The sequence below is a fragment of the Anticarsia gemmatalis genome, chromosome 20 (assembly GCF_050436995.1).
Source record: "Anticarsia gemmatalis isolate Benzon Research Colony breed Stoneville strain chromosome 20, ilAntGemm2 primary, whole genome shotgun sequence".
NCBI classification, from domain to species: Eukaryota; Metazoa; Arthropoda; class Insecta; order Lepidoptera; family Erebidae; genus Anticarsia; species Anticarsia gemmatalis.
Genome location: NC_134764.1, coordinates 4,680,802 through 4,699,995, shown reverse-complemented (window position 1 = coordinate 4,699,995; position 19,194 = coordinate 4,680,802). Strand labels below are relative to the sequence as shown.

The window sequence follows — 19,194 nt, the reverse complement described above, 5'->3', positions numbered from 1 at the left end:
AAAAGATCATAGTCCTCTGGGGGGATTAAGGAGTATGGGTATTGGCAACCACGTTGGCTAAATACCGATTGGATAAAATAATACTCTTAAATAAACTACCAGTTTTATTAATATCACTTCTTGCTTGTAACATCTTATAAATATTGTATTTACATAATCAAAGTTCTTCGTGTTGTCTGTTTAACCAAAAGTCTTTGATCATATCGGCTCCTTTTTCACCAATCATAATCGTTGGAATATTTGTATTACCTCTTACGACGAAAGGCATGATACTAGCGTCTATTACTCTTAGCCCCTTCACCTTACGTACTCTAAGTTCTGGATCTACGACCGACGTCGGGTCACTATCAGGACCCATCTTAACTGTGCTTGTAGGATGGTACAGGGAGAAAGTCAACTCCCTTGCTATACATTCTAAGTGCTCGTCGCTTCCTTTCTCAAATTTCTGACAAGCATCCAGCTCCATCCATTCCATCTCAAATCCAGCTTTCTTGAATGTGTTGGTATCACCTAATTTTAACGCATGTTGCTTCATGGCCCTGATCATACATGCCATATCTTCGGGATCTTTAAAATACTCTGCGTGTATCAAAGGTTTATCAAAAGGATTTTTGCTTGCAAGAACTATTTTACCACTCGACTTAGGATGTAACACGACATTGTATACTACTATTACAAATTTGTCTTCATTCATTTTAAGAAACTTGCTGTGAACTTCATCACCTAGTCCGTGTTTGTCAAAAACATCAATCATATTAGCTACTCCGGGAGGCAGTACAAGATAATGATATTGAATATCAGGTATGGAGGAAGTAGGGTCAGTAGTATTGTAGAAGCTGATTACTCTGTGTGGCCTTATGTCTTTAAGTGGACCACTGCCTTCCAACATATATTGCACTAGAGCGCCAAATATGTTTGCCAGAGACGACATTTCCTTATCACCAGGCATTGAGTAGAATATAGGCGCAAAAACATGATCTTGTAGATTTTCTCCAACAGGTAAATCAGCTTTGACTTCAATTCCCATTTCTGTTAGATGCTCTTTAGGACCCAAACCTGATAGCATTAATAGTTGGGGCGAGTTTATTGAACCTCCTGAACATATCACCTCTTTTCTTGCATTAACAGTTATATCCTTACCATCTTTATGAATCAGTACACCACTAACTTTGTTTGTACCCGGACTAAATAAAATATGTTTCGCATGCGCATTCTTCATAACGTGTAAATTATTTCTTTCTTTAGCTGGACCTAAGTATCCTCTAGCCGTACCGAACCTGTAATTATCCTTAACATTCGTGTGTGTTAAAACTATGCCCATTTGATTATCGGCGTTAACATCACTCAAATTCTTCATTCCAAGTTCCACTGCAGCTTGTATGATCATGTTCTCAAGAGGGTCTGGTTCTTTTTCTACAACGACATTTATCGGACCACCTCGTCTATGATATTTCTTGTTCTGTTCAGTGATATCTCCATTGTATGTTTCAATCTTTAAAAAGTATGGTAATACTTCTTCGTAGCTCCAGCCGTAGTTACCATCAGCCGCCCACTGGTCGTAATCCGCCTTATTGGCTCTGACGTAGAACATTGCGTTAATACTGCTGCTACCTCCCAGTACTTTGCCTCGCGGCCAGGCGCAACCTTTGTTTCTGTAGCCTCGACAGGCGCCATCTTGCGGTTGAGTCTGATATCCCCAGTCTATTGGACTGCTCAAACTATTGTAGAAGAGTTGTGGTATCTGAAACATGTGGAATTAATGATTTAATAGAATTTTCAATGTAATATATATTTCAGTATTGTTCGCATTGACAAAGAAATGTCCAGTAATGGTAAAAAAGTACGTATGTAATATTACTGCTCACCTCGGTACTAAGTGTAGGATTTCCTCCAGCTTCTACGAGTAACACCTTCCATGCTGGGTTCTCACTGAGCCTGTTGGCTACTACTGATCCTGCCGATCCAGCTCCCACCACGATGAAGTCGTAATTAGGATCTGAAATTACAATAATGTTCAATTATTTATTTATGTAAGTAAAGTAATCAGGAAAGTTAAGCGCCTGTTTAAAAATTAATCCTTGACGAACTGACGGCAACAGATTGCTACAAACATCTTGCAGGCGTTTGCAAAAATGTAACGGTAAAGTAGCTGTTTAGACGTGCCATTTTAATATCCGGATGAACTGTAAACTGAATTATGCATTTTATCGATCTAGTAATTATACGTTATTATATGATTTAGACGTCAACTTTGGTGTTATTTTTACCTACATTTCTCAACATACACGAAATCTATTCTAGAATATTAAAAACCAATAAACAACCTTTGAACATAATATATTGAACAGTTCCTCAATTACTGATAAACTTTTTTTACTGCATACCAACATCTTTTTATGTTGATAAACTGAGATTATCATCCTAGCCTGCTTCGTAATTACATACATTAGTTTGTTTTGTATTTTTCTAATATAATCTATTAAATTTTATCCGAGTGGGATCATCCGTTTTGGCGTTAAAAGCGAACATACAAACTAACCTTTACTTTTTTTTATTTTTACTAATTTTTATTTTTACTAACAATATAAAAATGCAGCAGAATGCTTTTAGTTATTGATTGAGTAGTATGTTTATTATGATATTGTGTAATTAAATAATTCTAGGTAAATTATCTTATGTCATAGTACCTAAATTAAGTACACAAGACAGATAACATCCGGTGATATAATTCTTTGGAGAAGGAATAAAATAATTATTTCTGCGCAGTACGTAAGTCATAAATGAATACTAATCGTAAATCTAACAACACGTAATAACTGACACCTATGGATGGATTTACTTAGAATACGTATCTAAGCATACAACATTCTTAAGAATTTTGCTTTACTTCATTTGAATATGTAGATTAGTATATAACAAAAATGCATTGTTAAAAAAGATCGTCTGAAGCTGTAAAATTAAAATAGTTCATGATACTCCTATTTCGCAAACAGCGATAACTACTACAACAACTTTATAACGTCATGATGTATGGAGGTGAATGAAGCAGGAGAAGTTTGTAAGGACAAAGGGGTGTCTTCTGGTCTCAATCCTGCCATATGGAAAGATGTTGTGATCTTATCTATGTAGGAAGGTGAAAACTCTACTTTACTCCGTCATCTATCAAACTCGTACTTGATTGAGTTTAAACTATGTTACCAAGACAAAATTTAAATTAAATTAACTTATTTGCAGAGCCCCGTTCTCATATGTATTATGCATTTTATAGTTAAACTTGTATTTACAGACACATTTCTGCATATTTCATTTAAAATTAGTATCCTCATAAATATGGATGTTGAGTACTCTCTTCACCCGACCGAAACCGTCTTTAAATTCTTAAGAGGTACAATTTTTTTAACGTGGTTTATTATTATTTATCCTGAAATCCACCGCATCCATCCTGAGGAAACATAAATTCACGTCTTTTTTCTTATGGAAGTAACGATACTATTATAACCCTTTCTTCCAAACATCGATCTTTTGTTACGAGTACTATAGTAATTATCACTATACTAGCCAAGTCTCTCTACTAGGTAATAGAGAGGCTTCGCTTGCATCATTAATCTAGAATATAATTAATGACTCTATGTACTTCCAAAATAAAATAGCTGTACCAAAAAGTCCACAGACAGCTGCATAAGCATGGGTCACTGATGTGCAGCATTTAGATGCTGAATTTCGGATGCTTCCGCCAGCCTTATTCAACCTTGTTGAATACTCAGATAAATAAATATTAAATACCTTCAAGTACAGCTTGTGTGGCATCCTGGGGCCAAAGATGGTCCCCTGTGAGGGCACATTGCGCCGCTAGGAAGCTCTGCAGCGTCTGCACGAACAGGGGACCAGCGACCTGGTAACTGTTCACTATGTTAGACGTCAGCGCCTCGTTGCACGCCCACGACATCTTGCTCTGAAATCAAATATAAAACACTACTATAATACCTAATAATGAAATCATTAACTTAACCTGTTCCTGTCCCACTGCTGAGCAACGAGAAGCTTTCCTATCGTTTGCGGCCAAGTGTAATATGGTAACTTACGGCACTCCTACAAGAATTGATTTTAAAAACTATAGTATTCAAATCGGTTACATAGTAGCACATATTATCACGAAAAACTACTTGCAAGTCATTACTTTGAAGGTACATTACATTAACTTGATTTATCTCAGCTGTTGTGTTTTTTGAAGACAAATCGTATTTTGTAGAAAACTGTTTGATGTACGCCAAGTAAAGAATATGGCGAATGTGGCGCTCTAAGCTCAAAAATGTATTATTCCTCAATTCCTTGATTATTTTTTGTAATAATTATCGTTATGTGTTAAATTTTCTTTCAACTAAAAATAACTACAGCACAGTTTTAAATTCCACCGAGATAATGGCACAACTTTAATTAATTCAATTATGTGTATTTCAATTAGCGTGGTTTCGTTTATCCGAATATAAACAAACCGGTATGATAGTCAAATATTAACACTCGCGTTTCTTAATAAAAAATACTTTATTTAAAATATCTTAATACTAAACGAGTGTACAGTCGAACGTGAGATGCGGAACAGAACCCTTAGGTCTAAATGACATGCACTTATATTCGATTACGAGCTTTACATGTGTGTATCGGTGAGACCTCACCTCATGGAGTCTCATGACCATTAGCCAGAATCGAATGTTTATTAGTTTTATAAGTTAAGAGGCAATATGACCAGTAGCAAGAATCGAATGTTTGTCTTATTAGTTATTGAGAAATGGATCAGCTTGCGTTGCTATGGCGAGTGACGTGATGCGTTTCAGTTTACTAGTAACGTATGATTTATGGGACTGGGACGCATAACTCCTCCCTCCGTAAGTTCAAAATCACGTTCTTTAGGACGTCGATTTTGACACAATAATACATTCTTATAACGATACACAGAAATAATTAATACAATGATTAAAATGAGGTAAATTACTATAGTTCCTAAACTTATACTATGCACATTCACAAATTGCTTTTCACTATTTAGCACTGCACTTTTGTCTTTCAACACATGTGTCAGGAACTGAAGATTTTCTAAATCGATCTGGTCCAAGTTGATTGACTTCTTATGCGTGATGTCTTGCGGCGTGGTGATCTTTGGCAGATGTATCTTTGGTGTACTGCTGAAGACTGATTCGCCTGTTTGAACACGACGTTTCCGTAGTGTGAGCTTGCCTATTTTAACTTCACAAGCGTTGTTGAGGCTCAAGAGATAAGTGCCCATGATGACGTGTTGACTCATGTCGTTTTCACAGATTTCCGTGAGAACTGTATGCGAACCTGTGTATATGATCCAAGAATCTGGTTGAATCGATTTTATCTTAATGTCGGATGTTTCGACACATAATGGAGAACACGATGTAATCGGCGTTGTGAATTTCATTAAGTCTTCGATGCACTGGCTCTCTGCTTCAGGTGATATGTAAGTTTCATAGCATAGAAACTTTCCATCGTCGACTTCTCTGCATGGCTGAGAGAGTGGTAATACTTTCGACCCTTTTGTTAGGATGAAGGAATGTTTGGAGGTAAGTAGGAAGGTAAGGTTTATGTGAGGATTATACATAGGGAATGGATATAGTTTATAATAACTGAACACATCTAACTGAACTGTAGGAACTGTCATTATAAAAATTATTTGTTTGCCTTTCACATAACCTTTAATATTTATACAATTTTCTAACTTAATTAAGTTTTCCTTAGTTACTGGGAAAATCAACTTATCTGTGCTCTCAATATCCTTTAAAACATTATATAATTCGTCTGAGTCTAATATCGATTGATGCAGTACATTCAGTCTACTAAATGCTATGGCTGTTTCTACCTCGTCTAAACGCACAAGTAATATTTCGAAGTTATGTATCAACAAATTAAAAGTGTTTAAGACTAAATTCTTACTCCTTTGGAATTGAGTCGCATTTAAAATTTCTTCTATTTCCTGTATAGTCTTATCAAGAATTAGGAAGTTATTCCTTGTGGAATTTGTGGTATTTACGAAAGTATCAACTATTTCGGAAATAAGAGTAATTTTATTAACAAGTGCATTTTGCTTTGATTCTATTTTATTTAACAAATGATCGTATCTTAAAGCATCTTGGTGATCTAAGTTACCTGTTATAGCTTTTATAAGTGAGCCAATGGGGTTAATCAATCCTCGTTTTATTCTAACACTAGGAACTAACTGGTTATATTTGTCTATAGTTAAAATCATAATATATTCGGTTTGTAAATGAGCATCTACAATACTACCATCTAATGTGTATAAAGTTAACTTATCGTTTATATAAGTAATTAATTGGTTATATTTTTCTACGTTATATTTCAAACTACTACTTACTAGTTCTAAGTCTAATTTCTTAATGATATTCCAGTCGTAAAGACTAAGCGAAGCTTGACCTTCCTTCACGGGAAGGATGCCGGGATTGTCCTCAACTTGCTGCAGTTGAAGGGCCTGGCTTAGGGCTACATGGGTCATCATCCACAGGACGTACCTGCGAAGGACGTTTTATATCTTTAATAGGAACTTTATGCGTACGGTTTTGCGTTTGAACAGTGACTGTGTTCCTATTCATTTCGTTGATTATTTTCGCGGGTTGATAACGGGGTTTGTCTTTGCTCCGTCTGGTATTAACACCTTTAATAAACACGTTATCTCCTTTTTTAATGTTAAATTTAGTTTCACCGCCTCGTTTTTCCTTTATTTTCTGCTTGGATTGTAGCATTTTATCATGGAGGTAATTATACAAATATTTGGTTCTCTTAACATGTTCCTTAACTAACTGTTGCGTATAACTTTTGTTAAAATCTACGTTAAATATAGAAGACGATTCGGTGTGACCAAACACGACTTCAAATGGTGTAAGTCCCGTTGTTGAATGTATTGATTGATTGTAAGACATTATGGAATAAGTCATTACGGTTGCTGCGTCCGTAATTTTCCTATCATATTTCGCGAGTCTATAAATCTCTATAATAGTAGAATGGAACCTTTCTACAATTCCCACAGAATTAGGGTTATGAGGTGTCCCTATATGAAGATTAATTTTGTAAAACGTTAACATTTCTTTTAATAAATTATTGTTGAATTCGCTACCTGGGTCAGCGCTTATTTTGGTTGGAATGCCGTAAATTGAAAAGTATTTTATTAATGCTCTAATAATCTCTGGTGTGGATCTATTAGATACTTCAAACGCCTGTCCTAATTTGCTGAATGCGTCGACTACTGTTTAAGAAGTATTTACCTTCTATTGAAAACAAATCAATGAAAATTTCCTCGAAAGGTTTTGATTGAGTTTGTGTTAGTTGTAATTCCGGTTTTAAGGGTTTTCTATCGTACTTCATCTTTTTACAAGTTTCACACGAATTAATTATACTAGAGACAGTTGAATCTAGATTATTCCAACAGAATGTCCGTTTAAGGTGCGCGATTGTTTCCTTAATTCCGCGATGGCAGGTTTTTCCCTGATGGTATTTTAATACTATATCGCGTTGTTCATTTTCATCTTCAACGTAAATTACTCGTTCCGTACATTCGCGAATTTTAATAGAGTCCTTTTTAAATATATTTGTTACAATATTAGAAAACTGTTCGCGATGTTTCTTATCCTCAAAATAAATAAAATATGTAATTTTTGGTCGAATATATTCCTTTAAGAATTGTTTTATTAAATCTGTATTATTTATTGGTAAATGAACTTCTAAAATCTTTTGTTTATCTCTTGATAACTTTTTAACAAAACATTCGTTTTTATTCCAAGTGAATACTAGAATTTGATTCGGCTTTGTATCGATAGCCTCGTGTAATATCGGTATATCCGATGAATCCATATTTTCTTCAGAATGAACTGTTATAATTTGTGAATCTGGTTTTTCAGATGCCGTAAGTGTACCACTACTTATAGAAGGTACAGGGTACTGTGATTCGATTGATCGAACCGAACGCGTCTCATCGTCCGATGAAATAATTATAGTGTCGTCTCGTTGTCCCGTATTGACAATCATAGATGACGTTTCCTCTAAAGCGTTTATTTTAATTCTAGAGAGAGCATCCGCATTATTATTTTGTTTTCCGGGCTTATATTGAATGTCGAAATTATATTCGGCTAACCTAAGGCGCCACCTCGTTAGTCGGCTGCCTGGTTCCTTAAAAGAGTTCATCCACGCTAGTGGCCTATGATCACTTAAAACTGTAAATTTGTTTCCGTATAAATAAGGCCTAAAATGCTTACATGCCCAAACAATGGCTAATAGTTCCTTTTCGATGGTACTATACCGTGTTTCAGCGTCATTTAACGTTCTGCTAGCGAAAGCGATTGGTTTATCACTGCCTACAGGTCCCTGTGATAACACTGCGCCTAACGCATAGTTCGAAGCGTCTGTAGTTAGTAAAAATGGTTTTGTAAAATCGGGAAATTGCAATAATGGTGCATTCGTAAGAATTTCCTTGCACTTTTCAAATGCATCTATATACTCTTTATTAATAACTATCTTATTCTTTTTCTTAAGACAATTGGTTAGCGGTTGCGTTATTTTCGAGAAATCTTTGATGAATTTTCTATAATATCCTACTAAACCTAGAAAACTCTTTATTTCCGTTGTAGTTTTAGGTAATGGAAACTGCAATACTGCTTTAATCTTATCGTTATTAGGTTTTAAACCGTCCTTAGAAATAGTGTGTCCCAAATACAATACTTCCTTGCGCAAAAACTCGCACTTGTCTAAGGTGACTTTGAGGTTAGTTTCCCTCAATCTATTGAAGATTTTCCGAAGCTTTTCCACGTGATCTTGAAGGCTAGATGAATAGACAATTATGTCATCTAAATAGACCAGGCAATGGATGCCTTGAAGACCTCTAAGCACATTATCCATGGCTCTTTGGAAAGTAGCCGGTGCCGTCTTCAAGCCAAAGGGCATACGAGTGAATTCGTAATGTCCAGCCTGTGTAGTGAATGCAGTTTTAGGAATATCCTCTTTACTGACTTCTAACTGATGGTAGCCACTTGCTAAATCGATTGTAGAGAAATAAGTGGCTTTCCCTAATCTATCGAAAAGATCGGAAATGTTTGGCAATGGGTATTTGTCGTCTACCGTTATTTCGTTGAGTCTACGGTAGTCGATGACCATTCTATATTTCTTTTCGCCTGATGCGTCTACCTTTTTCGGTACTAAGTGTACAGGTGCACTCCACGGAGAGTGGGATTCCTGGATAACATTATTTTCTAGAAGTTTTTCCACTTGCCGCTGAATTTCCTCATTTTGGGCAATGGGATGTCGGTAGGGACGAATATAGATTGGATCCTCGTTTTTGGTCCTAATCTTATGTTTAACTTGGTTAGAAAATGAAAGAGGTATTTTATCGCAATGGAAAATATCTTTAAATTCTGTGCATAGATTGGTTATACACGATTTTTCCTCAGAATTCAAATGATCTAACCGTAATTTGGAGAGATTTTCCTCTAATATTTGTTCATAATTTATACTACTATCTAACTTATTTAACGTACATTTTACGTATTCTATCTTAATTACGTCTACTGGTTTATCGAAAGTTATGGTGACATCTTCGTTTGTCGTATTTTGCACGATTGTTTGCGCGAAATTATCCTTACACGTAATGATTGCGTCCGGCATACGAACGCCTGGGCAAAACTCCGTAAACTTGAACATTCCGCTACCGTTTTCTAACAAAGTAGGGATTTTTACTCTTGTTTCTGAGCGTTTCGGAATTTTAATGTAATGAAAATAGTTATACCATATCGGTATATCAGTAAACTTAGTTTTTAATACTTGACGTTTCATGTCAATGCTAGCTTCTAAACTCTTTAATAAGTCTATACCGATTAGACCGTCGTAAGCGTTATCTACATTATATATATAAAACGTATGCTGTAAATCAGCACAAAAGGTTTGAGGTAATTTTATGGAAATAACCTCGTTGTGTTTGCTACAACCGTGTGTACTATAGATCTCGAAGGGCTTATTTATTTTAAATTGCGCGAAAAATTTGTTCGCCTTTTCCGGACTAATAAAGGAACGTGTGCTTCCTGTGTCAATTAAAATATTGCGTCTAACTCCGGTAACCTGATGTGCGGTAAACGCAACGCATCACAATAATTAATTTTTATTATTTCACGTCTTCTGGAGGGGCTTCCTCCTGAAAATTTTCACAAGAATATTGTTCCGATGCGTAGTACGTTTCTTCCGGTTCAGCTAACATATTATTTCGCACGGTGCGCATAGTTGCGTCAGTATTAGGCTTATACTGCGCTTGATTATTATTTAAACCAAATCTAAATTGGTTGTTCGGGTTCGGCTTAAAGAAACCCGATTGCTTATAGTTATTGAGTGTCCTAGGAAACTGCTGTTGTTGATTTGGAAATTGTGGCCTATTAAAGTTTGGCCTAGGGCTAAAAGCTGGCTGCATACCAAACCTTTGATTGTTATTAAAATAAGGCTTTTGTGGAATAAAAGAAGGTCTCGTTTGAGGTTTAAACGAGGTTTGTGGGATTCCAAACTTAAAATTATTTTGTTGGGGGTTTATCTTAAAATTAGGCTGGTTTAAATTATTACTACTGGAAGGTTGTGCCTGAAAACTGTTTGAAGGTTTTATTTTGTTTCTACAATTATATCTCATTTGGAAATTAACTTCCTCAGTGACAACACTTAGCGCGGATTCTAGTGTTGTGCATTTATTTAATCTTACAAATTTAAGTAAATCTTCGGGCAGGTTATAAATGAAAACGTTTAATGCCGTGTTATTATATATTATATATTTAGCGGCTTTTATGCCTTCGTCTGTTAAAAGATTCACTTTAGATATTAAGGAACTCCTAACATTTTGTATCCTATGACAGAAATCGATGTAAGATTCCCCTGGTTTAATTTTAATATTTTCTAATTCTATGGCGATACAAGCCTCGGATCTAGGATCCCCGAAATGTTGTATTAATAGATCTTTTAATTCCTCCCAAGTGGAGACATTTTCGCGTTCACTAACTAAAATAGCTGCTTTGCCTACTAACCTACTCGTTACGCAGTGGTATAAATAAGTTGCCTGAACGGGATTGTTTTCTCCCCTAAAGCTCCTTATAACGTACTCACATTTGTTAATAAAAAGATTCAATAGTTTCTCATCTCCATCATATCGTGGAATAATGCATTGAATTTCCTTAGGGATAAGTGTAATTTGTTGAGCCATTTTACACAATAATATTACACAAAAACACACAAAATTATACACACACAAAAATAATAAGGCAAATAAATAAATATCTGAGTTATTGGAAATATTTTTGTTAACTTACTCTACTAGTGAAAGCTCGCGATTTGGGCAGAACTTCACTTAAAAATACGTTAATGGCTATGTTCAGTCCAGTTAAACGTATGGATGGATAGACATGGGAACGGAGTGAATAAAGGGTCTACTCACATTAAACCGCTCGATCTCATGCCGGTGCTGCCGCTGCTCGCCTTGCGTTTTTGACTAATTTGTAGATTCTTATACGGATTGTAGTCTATGCGATCAGAACGACGTTACGACCGATTCGTGTGTACGTTAAACGACGACTTTTCGCGACTTGAACAATCCGACCCGACTGCGCCAGTCAAATATTAACACTCGCGTTTCTTAATAAAAAATACTTTATTTAAAATATCTTAATACTAAACGAGTGTACAGTCGAACGTGAGATGCGGAACAGAACCCTTAGGTCTAAATGACATGCACTTATATTCGATTACGAGCTTTACATGTGTGTATCGGTGAGACCTCACCTCATGGAGTCTCATGACCATTAGCCAGAATCGAATGTTTATTAGTTTTATAAGTTAAGAGGCAATATGACCAGTAGCAAGAATCGAATGTTTGTCTTATTAGTTATTGAGAAATGGATCAGCTTGCGTTGCTATGGCGAGTGACGTGATGCGTTTCAGTTTACTAGTAACGTATGATTTATGGGACTGGGACGCATAACTTGATATAGGTAATACCTATCAAAACAATTAAACAAATATTACAATAAAATACGTCAACGATAAGGCTATCTAACAAGTCTCAATATTTATATAGTTCTGCCATAATCAAAGTTAAACAGTGCTACTTTATCGGTTATATCATTAAAACTAACAAGTATAAGGAAAATAAATTCTTCAAAAATATCTAGCGGTAAAAAATCTTTAAAGAAAATAAAGTAAATATTTGTAAGATAGCCATTACTTTTGAGAAACAACGATGAAAACAATTTTCGTGACATTTACTTAAAAATTCAAATTAAGTTTATTATTAATCATTACACAATACATTTACATTAATTTTTACAAGAAAAATACATGCAAATCGAGGAGACATATAGCAGGTTATATTGCTGACTACAAAATGGTCCGGATAGGCGACTTTTATTTATTTATTTAAACTTAATATACAAATTTGTATAAAGGCGGACCTAATGCCAGGGGCATTTTCTGCCAGTCTACCTTAGGGTGATGCAGAGATTATTACGAAGGTGACTTTTCACGCTAGTCAGAACATCTCTGAACATTAATATAGATTTTCTTGAGTTTATAAGTCGTATCAACATAATTTATAGTAATTTTGATCGAATAATCGTATAAACGAATCGTTACAATCGATAAATTTTGATTACAGATAAAAATCGACCTTAATTTATCGCATAACATAAAAACTTTGCGAATGTAACAAAATTGATTCGAATACGATAAATAGTATACTGGTTGACGTCCGAAACTAGATCATCGTGACAATATTTTGAATAACTTTGATATGAAGAAGAACGCAGGAATTTAAAAAAATTAAAATAATTTCAAGTATGCATAGTCTAAAAGTCAAAGAGACCCTTTCCCAACAGTGGGACAGTCATGGATAAGAAAAGAAAAAAATCTGCCTAAAGTATATCTAAATCGCTTATTTATTTAAGTCATTACATCATTTAAATCTCGGCACTGAGTGCTAGGCAAAAACTTATTTTAACAAAAACAGGAAAACTTTAACAATTGTACTATGATGAGTCTATTACTGAATATATGGGTTACCACTTACTACGTACTTACCTATTAATATCTGCCTATTTGAGTGACTATTACTCCTTACACATAATACTGAATACGTTTAATAATTAAGAACAAATTGACGCGGTCATTCTGATCGTTTCATTTCAAAATCCTTCAATACCACTTAAATATGGTATGCTTTTAAACTTGGACTTACTTTGACATAACATCACATTTGGTACAAGCCCTCCAGCCCTTTTAGGATTATCTTTATGATGGATGCAAGCTTACTAAAATACGTAAGACACTATTTTCCTTATTCTTATACTAAAAATATGTAGCAACAACAATACAAAACGTTAATGCGAAAGTAAATACAGACAACAGACATAAATATGTTGTGAGACGATGTAAGTATAAAATAGCCTAAAGGTAAGAGAAATTATCTTGCTCATGACTTTAACCATTATTACAACTGTAAAGTAAGTGGTTAAAAAGAAATGCGCGAGATGCTTCGCACTTTCAAGCCGGAGTTTTATTTATTTAAACTTTAATGATAATACCTAACCCTTGACATTGATTGTATGTGTGTTACATAATAGTTATTGCTCATATTTTTATAATTACTTTTAGATTTACCGCGAGTTATTGTTCTCCTAAAATATTATTACCAAAAGAATTTTCACTTGATTTGACAAAAACATCACTCAAACGATAATACGATAAAATCACTGATGCAAGTACTCAAGTTAGTTAACCACCACGTGTTATGTTAAAATTAGCTTAAACTTACATTTCTCGTCGAACTGTACTTATATAAAGATTGTTTTTACGTCTGGGAGCGAGTTAATGCGGTGCTCGCCGGCGGACCACTGACCGGCTAGCGGCGGCTCCACACGCACCTCACTTGCCGATAGCACGTACATCTACAGAACACTCTTCACTTCGTATTATCTACATGCATTGTATTATCTATTTCAATAAGGAATTATACACATTTATGAATTGCTACCTTCTGAAAGTAATGTTCAATTTTAACTAACATTACTTTCTGTATCTCTGTGATTGTAACGTGTGTGAAAGTGTCGAAAACTTGTAGATTAGATTGTTTGCTTACCAGATAACACCATTTATATAGAAGAATGGATCTAGATTATATTGGCTACCAATAATTAGTCAGTATGCACTGCCTAGAAACAGATGCTGTCTGCTAGATGCACCTTCGATTATGTTCATCAAAAGATGAGACAACCGTTATTTTGCTGGTATGTTTGGTTGAAGTGTTCATCTTAAAATCCACGTAGCTTGTGTGACTGGTTAGTTAAATAGGTTGTCAATAATATATGTTTTAATTGGCCCGTGGCGTTGGATTCTTCAAGAAATATCTATAGACTATTTGGCATAATTGTTTTGACACGCATAATATTTTATTTACATAAATGTAAATATTATGGAGATAACTTGCAAATTATCTTTAGTTATATTTACTGGGACCAATATCAACGTAATTATGTGGAGAAATAAACATAACTATGTAAATATCATAAGGTTTTTGAATAAAACAACAAATATCGAGTTGTTGAATCCGTTGGTAGGCTGCATTGCTTTTTGATTGACTAATGTAAGGTAATTGAGTACATTTAGCGGTAGTTTATCTATTCAATTGCGTTTTTTTATATGAGTTTTAACGCTATTGAATAGATAAACTACCGCTAAATGTACATTAAAACCGGGGGTAAGTTAATATGAATAACCAGCGAGCTCCCAGAGAGCTTATATTTTAATGCATTTTTATTAAACAAGCTGCTTATGTATTTATTTAATTTCTTTCCTCTTCTGAATATGTATAAATCACTATGCAGGTCTGGTAATATTATGAGGCTATAATGAAGGCTATTAATTATTTAATAGGTCAAGAATAGTATAATCGCAATTTGATTTATAAGATTGGAGTGTGATAACATTATTACCAGTTTTACTTGTTATAGACGTCCTTATTGCGACGTTTCAAAGTTAACACTCAATTGCACTAGTTCAAAGTTATAGGTGTACTTTTGAGACGAGCATGATGGTATATCTCTGAAAAAGTATTAAGTTCTTAATTTTTTGTTGAGCTAATGAGCTGTCATAGTGTCAAAAGTTTCAATTATATGGATAAACCAGTGGATTTGTGTAGTATGCTAGATAATTTACGAACTCATGTATTGATATGTATGGCCACCATTCGTTAATGGCGTCCCAACACAATGTCTTCTTGTTAATAGCTTGTCAAAGAAACCGCACCCCTAGAGAGGTTTGATGGTGTAATATTAAAATGTAAAGATTGATGAACTTTCTTCACTTGGCAGCTTGGCGTAGCAATACGTGTCGTATCGTAATAGAAAATAATAGTTATTTAATCGTATCTAATAAAAATATTTATCTTTCATGTTATATTTGATCATTTTTACCAATGTCAGCCATAGTGTATAATAATAAGATGTGTTAATATGATCAGAAATAAAATTTTTGAGTCAGAATGGGAACAAAATAACAAAAAGAAATATTTTTAAAATATTTTATTACTTAATCAGAATCATCCTCAGTTATTACTTGAAATCTTTTGTTGCTATAAATATGTATGTACAATTGCTACAATTGGTTTTAATAAAAGGAATGGTGTTAAAATTAATATGACTCCTAATATAGGTAATTCCTTATAATCGCTTAAAGTTCAGTGTGCTGGTTCAACCAGAACTTCTTGATCATGTCGGCACCCTTCTCACCGATCATGATGGACGGTGCGTTGGTGTTGCCTCTCACGACAGAAGGCATGATACTGGCGTCAATCACACGCAGACCCTTCACCTTGCGTACTCTCAGTTCGGGATCAACCACGGAGGTCGGGTCTCCGTCGGGGCCCATCTTAGCTGTACTGGTCGGGTGGTACAGAGAGAAGGTCAACTCCCTAGAAATGCAGTCCAGGTACTCGTCGGTGGTCTTGTCAAACTTCTTGCAGTTGTCAATGTCAACCCAATCCAATTTGAATCCGGCCTCTTTGATAGCTTTAGTTTCACCCAATCTCAAAGAGTGTTGTTTCAATGCCCTGATAACGGTAGCCATATCTTCGGGATCCTTGTAGTAGTCAGCGAAGAACAATGGTGCGTCGAATGGATTCTTGCTTGCCAAAAGGATCTTACCGGCAGATTTGGGTTTCAGAAGGGTGTTGTAGATGACCAGTACGGTTTGCTCTTTGTTCATTTCTTGGAACTTGTTGTAAGCTTCATCGTTGAGTCCGTGCTTGTAGAAAATGTCCAACATGTTAGAAATGCCAGGGGGAAGCACGAAGTAGTGGAACTGCATGTCAGAGGCCGTGGATGTAGGGTCGGTGGTGTTGACGAAGCTGATGACACGGTGGGGACTGGTGTTGATCAGCGGGCCAGTGCCGTGTAAGATGTACTCGGTGAAGGCCGACACGATGTTGTTGATGGAGTAGTGGTCTTTATCACCAGGCCTTGTGTAGAAAGTAGGCACGTACAAATGGTCCTGCAAGTTTTCTCCGACGGGCAGGTCAGCCTTGACTTCGATTTTCATCTCTTCCAAGTGCCTCCTGGGTCCAATACCAGAGAGCAACATAATGTGTGGGGAGTTAAGAGCGCCAGCAGACAGGATCAGTTCTTTTCTTACGTTGACAACGATGTCTTTGCCGTCCTTGTGGATCATAACACCGCTTACAATGTTAGTGCCGGGGACGAACAGAACTTTAGTGGCTTGTGCGTTCTTGATGACGTGGAAGTTCTTCCTGTCCTTGATCGGGCTGAGGAAAGCACGAGCTGTACTGAATCTAGTACCGTCCTTAGTGGTAGTTTGAGAGGTCATTACACCCATTTGACTTTCACCGTTGATGTCAGATGAGTTCTTTAATCCAAGTTCCACGGCGGCGTTGATGATCATGTGTTCGTAGTCATGAGACTGTTTGTCGACGGCTACATTGAGGTTACCCTCCCAGTTGTGGTATTTCCGGTTCTGTTCATTTTGTACACCAGTGAATTTCTCACTCTTGATGAAGTAGGGCAAGACATCATCGTAGCTCCAGCCGTAGTTACCGTCGGCTGCCCATTCGTCGAAGTCGTGTCTGTTACCTCTGACGTAGAACATGAAGTTGATACTGCTGCTGCCTCCAAGAGCTTTACCACGTGGCCAGGCACATCCCTTTGCTTTGTAACTGCGGCAAGCGGCTTCATCGGGTTGAGTTTTGTAAGCCCAATCTTGGGGACTGCGCATGTTGTTGTAGAACAGATGGGGGATCTGGAATTTTCACGCAAAGATTAAACGCAATTTTTATAATTATATAGCTTTAATCCGAAGACTAACGGAAAGCGATGTATTAATTATTATTTTGTAAAAAGTCATTGAGAAGAAAAGTTCCACGAATTGAAGTCCGTTAAGTATACTTTAAACTCTCAAACACTTTTTTTATTTAATTATAAAGTTAACATACCTCGGTGTTCAGGGTAGGGTTGCCTCCAGCTTCGACTAACAGAACCTTCCATTCTGGCACTTCACTCAGCCTATTGGCTACTGTTGCACCAGCTGACCCAGCACCTACCACGATGAAGTCGTAGTTGGGATCTGAAATAAGAGATATGTTTATCGCAGTGTCTGCCATTTTGTATCACTCCGATGTAAGTTTATTATAAATCCTATCATGATTATTCTATCCTCACAAGCAAAGTCCTCACTTGTTAATTGCAAAGAAAATAGAGGAACACGAGGCGTGATTGATTGTCCATTGTTTTATCGTCACGTATCACTTAGTTAAATAAAATAATCGACTTCTTATTATTTACTTCTTGACAAGTTTTTACCCGGATACTTTAAAAAAAAAATAACATTTCTAGAAAATGATGGAAGTCAACTTTTTCCAAGAGTTCTGTAAACAGTTTTGAAAAAAAACTCAAAATTAAAGCACCTAGAATATGCAGAACTTTCTTTTTTTCTTTTTTTTTTGACATCTCCCGCACTAAGAATTGCTCTTGTGTTGCGGGGTCTTTTTTAGAACGAAGGTATAATCCTTTTGAGAAAAGACCCTGGCTCAACAGTGCCGACAGTACAGGGACTTTTAAATGTCATGTTAATATTACCTTCAAGTACGGAGTCGATGGCATCAGCCGGCCACAAGTGGTCGCCGACGAGAGCGCATTGTGCAGCGAAGAACGTCTGCAGGGTTTGCATAAACAACGGACCAGCTGTTTGGTAGCTGTTCACGATGTTGGAGGTCAACACCGGGTCGCAGGCCCACGACATCTTTAACTGGAAAGAAACAGGAAAAAACCTAAATAGTATTATGTATTACAGAAATTCGTACGATGATCAAAGGTAGCTTTGCAATGCACTTTTTTAGAGCAGCGATTACCTGTTAAGTTATTGTGCACGTTTTTTTACAAGATTCATGACACGATATAAGAATTATTGATTAAGTTATTATTGTCCCGAAGAAATGCAAAACTATTTCTTTTTGTTAACATGTTTTTTTGTTTTTTTTTAAGAGATGATATGTTTGAAGGACTTACCTCTCTTTATCAGCTTCTAATACAGAGTATGTATGAAGCTGTGGACCGGGAGAGAACCGCCACAACTGTGCCTTCCAGAGATCTGGCTTCGATATAAATACTACTCACATGGTAGGTATAGGCGACGGGAGATAAAGATAACAACCACGTATGAAGGTCCGCACCCCCTATCTCAATTAGCAATATTATGTAAACTATAATCTTTTTATGTGATTTTTATCAAATTTTACGATATAAATACCACTAATGACACATATCGAGAATATAATAGTCGACCTTTTCATTTTCAAGTTCAACAGATAACACAATTGGTAAAAGTACGCAAATAGATGTCTTCAGCAAAAATATACAGGGTGATACAAAAGTGTAGATTTTACCTAAACCGTGCAATAACCTACAAAAGATATAGGTATTGTTGTAGGCGTATTTGAATAGGAATAAATGTAAACGACCTGGACTTTGATTGTTATTATCGACCTGCAACTAAGTAGTTATGTTCACATCTAACATGTAGAATTAGAATAATTATACCCCAGGGATTCTTTTGTGTTATTATAGTTTGAATGATGATGCAAATACAAGC

At 35.9% G+C, this 19,194-nt stretch overlaps 3 protein-coding genes across 5 annotated transcripts in view; 1 reads left to right on the top strand and 2 right to left on the bottom strand.

Annotated features, from left to right (window-relative positions):
• Flo2 (flotillin-2) overlaps positions 1-19,194 on the top strand; it is a 268,758-nt gene that overhangs the window by 183,706 nt on the left and 65,858 nt on the right. The window lies entirely within an intron of this gene.
• On the bottom strand, positions 92-14,002 carry LOC142981564 (glucose dehydrogenase [FAD, quinone]-like). 3 transcript variants are annotated; one of them, XM_076127567.1, is made up of 5 exons: positions 13,853-13,960; positions 6,392-6,545; positions 3,784-3,952; positions 1,866-1,996; positions 92-1,741 (listed from the first exon to the last, which is right to left on the bottom strand). In XM_076127567.1, coding segments are annotated over exons 1-5 (2,040 nt in total). In that variant the 5' UTR covers positions 13,855-13,960; the 3' UTR covers positions 92-157. The 3 variants fall into 3 exon arrangements, with proteins under 3 accessions (XP_075983682.1, XP_075983681.1, XP_075983683.1); XM_076127566.1 differs by lacking the exon at positions 13,853-13,960 and adding an exon at positions 11,483-11,517; XM_076127568.1 differs by lacking the exon at positions 6,392-6,545 and having other exon boundaries at positions 13,853-14,002.
• On the bottom strand, positions 15,603-18,765 carry LOC142981504 (glucose dehydrogenase [FAD, quinone]-like). The gene is made up of 4 exons (XM_076127471.1): positions 18,612-18,765; positions 18,183-18,351; positions 17,540-17,670; positions 15,603-17,346 (listed from the first exon to the last, which is right to left on the bottom strand). The coding sequence occupies exons 2-4, from the start codon at positions 18,343-18,345 to the stop codon at positions 15,766-15,768; spliced, it is 1,875 nt and encodes a 624-aa protein (XP_075983586.1). The 5' UTR covers positions 18,346-18,351; positions 18,612-18,765; the 3' UTR covers positions 15,603-15,765.

Coding starts and splice junctions, on each gene's coding strand:
- LOC142981504 (XM_076127471.1), bottom strand. CDS start 18,345: ATGTCGTGGGCCTGCGACCCGGTGTTGACCTCCAACATCGTGAACAGC. Junction 17,671..18,182: donor CATCGACTCCGTACTTGAAG/GTAATATTAACA, acceptor CTCTTATTTCAG/ATCCCAACTACGACTTCATC. Junction 17,347..17,539: donor ACCCTACCCTGAACACCGAG/GTATGTTAACTT, acceptor TGAAAATTCCAG/ATCCCCCATCTGTTCTACAA.
- LOC142981564 (XM_076127566.1), bottom strand. CDS start 11,502: ATGAGATCGAGCGGTTTAAT. Junction 6,546..11,482: donor ATGAGATCGAGCGGTTTAAT/GTGAGTAGACCC, acceptor CGTCCTTCGCAG/GTACGTCCTGTGGATGATGA. Junction 3,953..6,391: donor AGAAATTAGACTTAGAACTA/GTAAGTAGTAGT, acceptor ATTTGATTTCAG/AGCAAGATGTCGTGGGCGTG.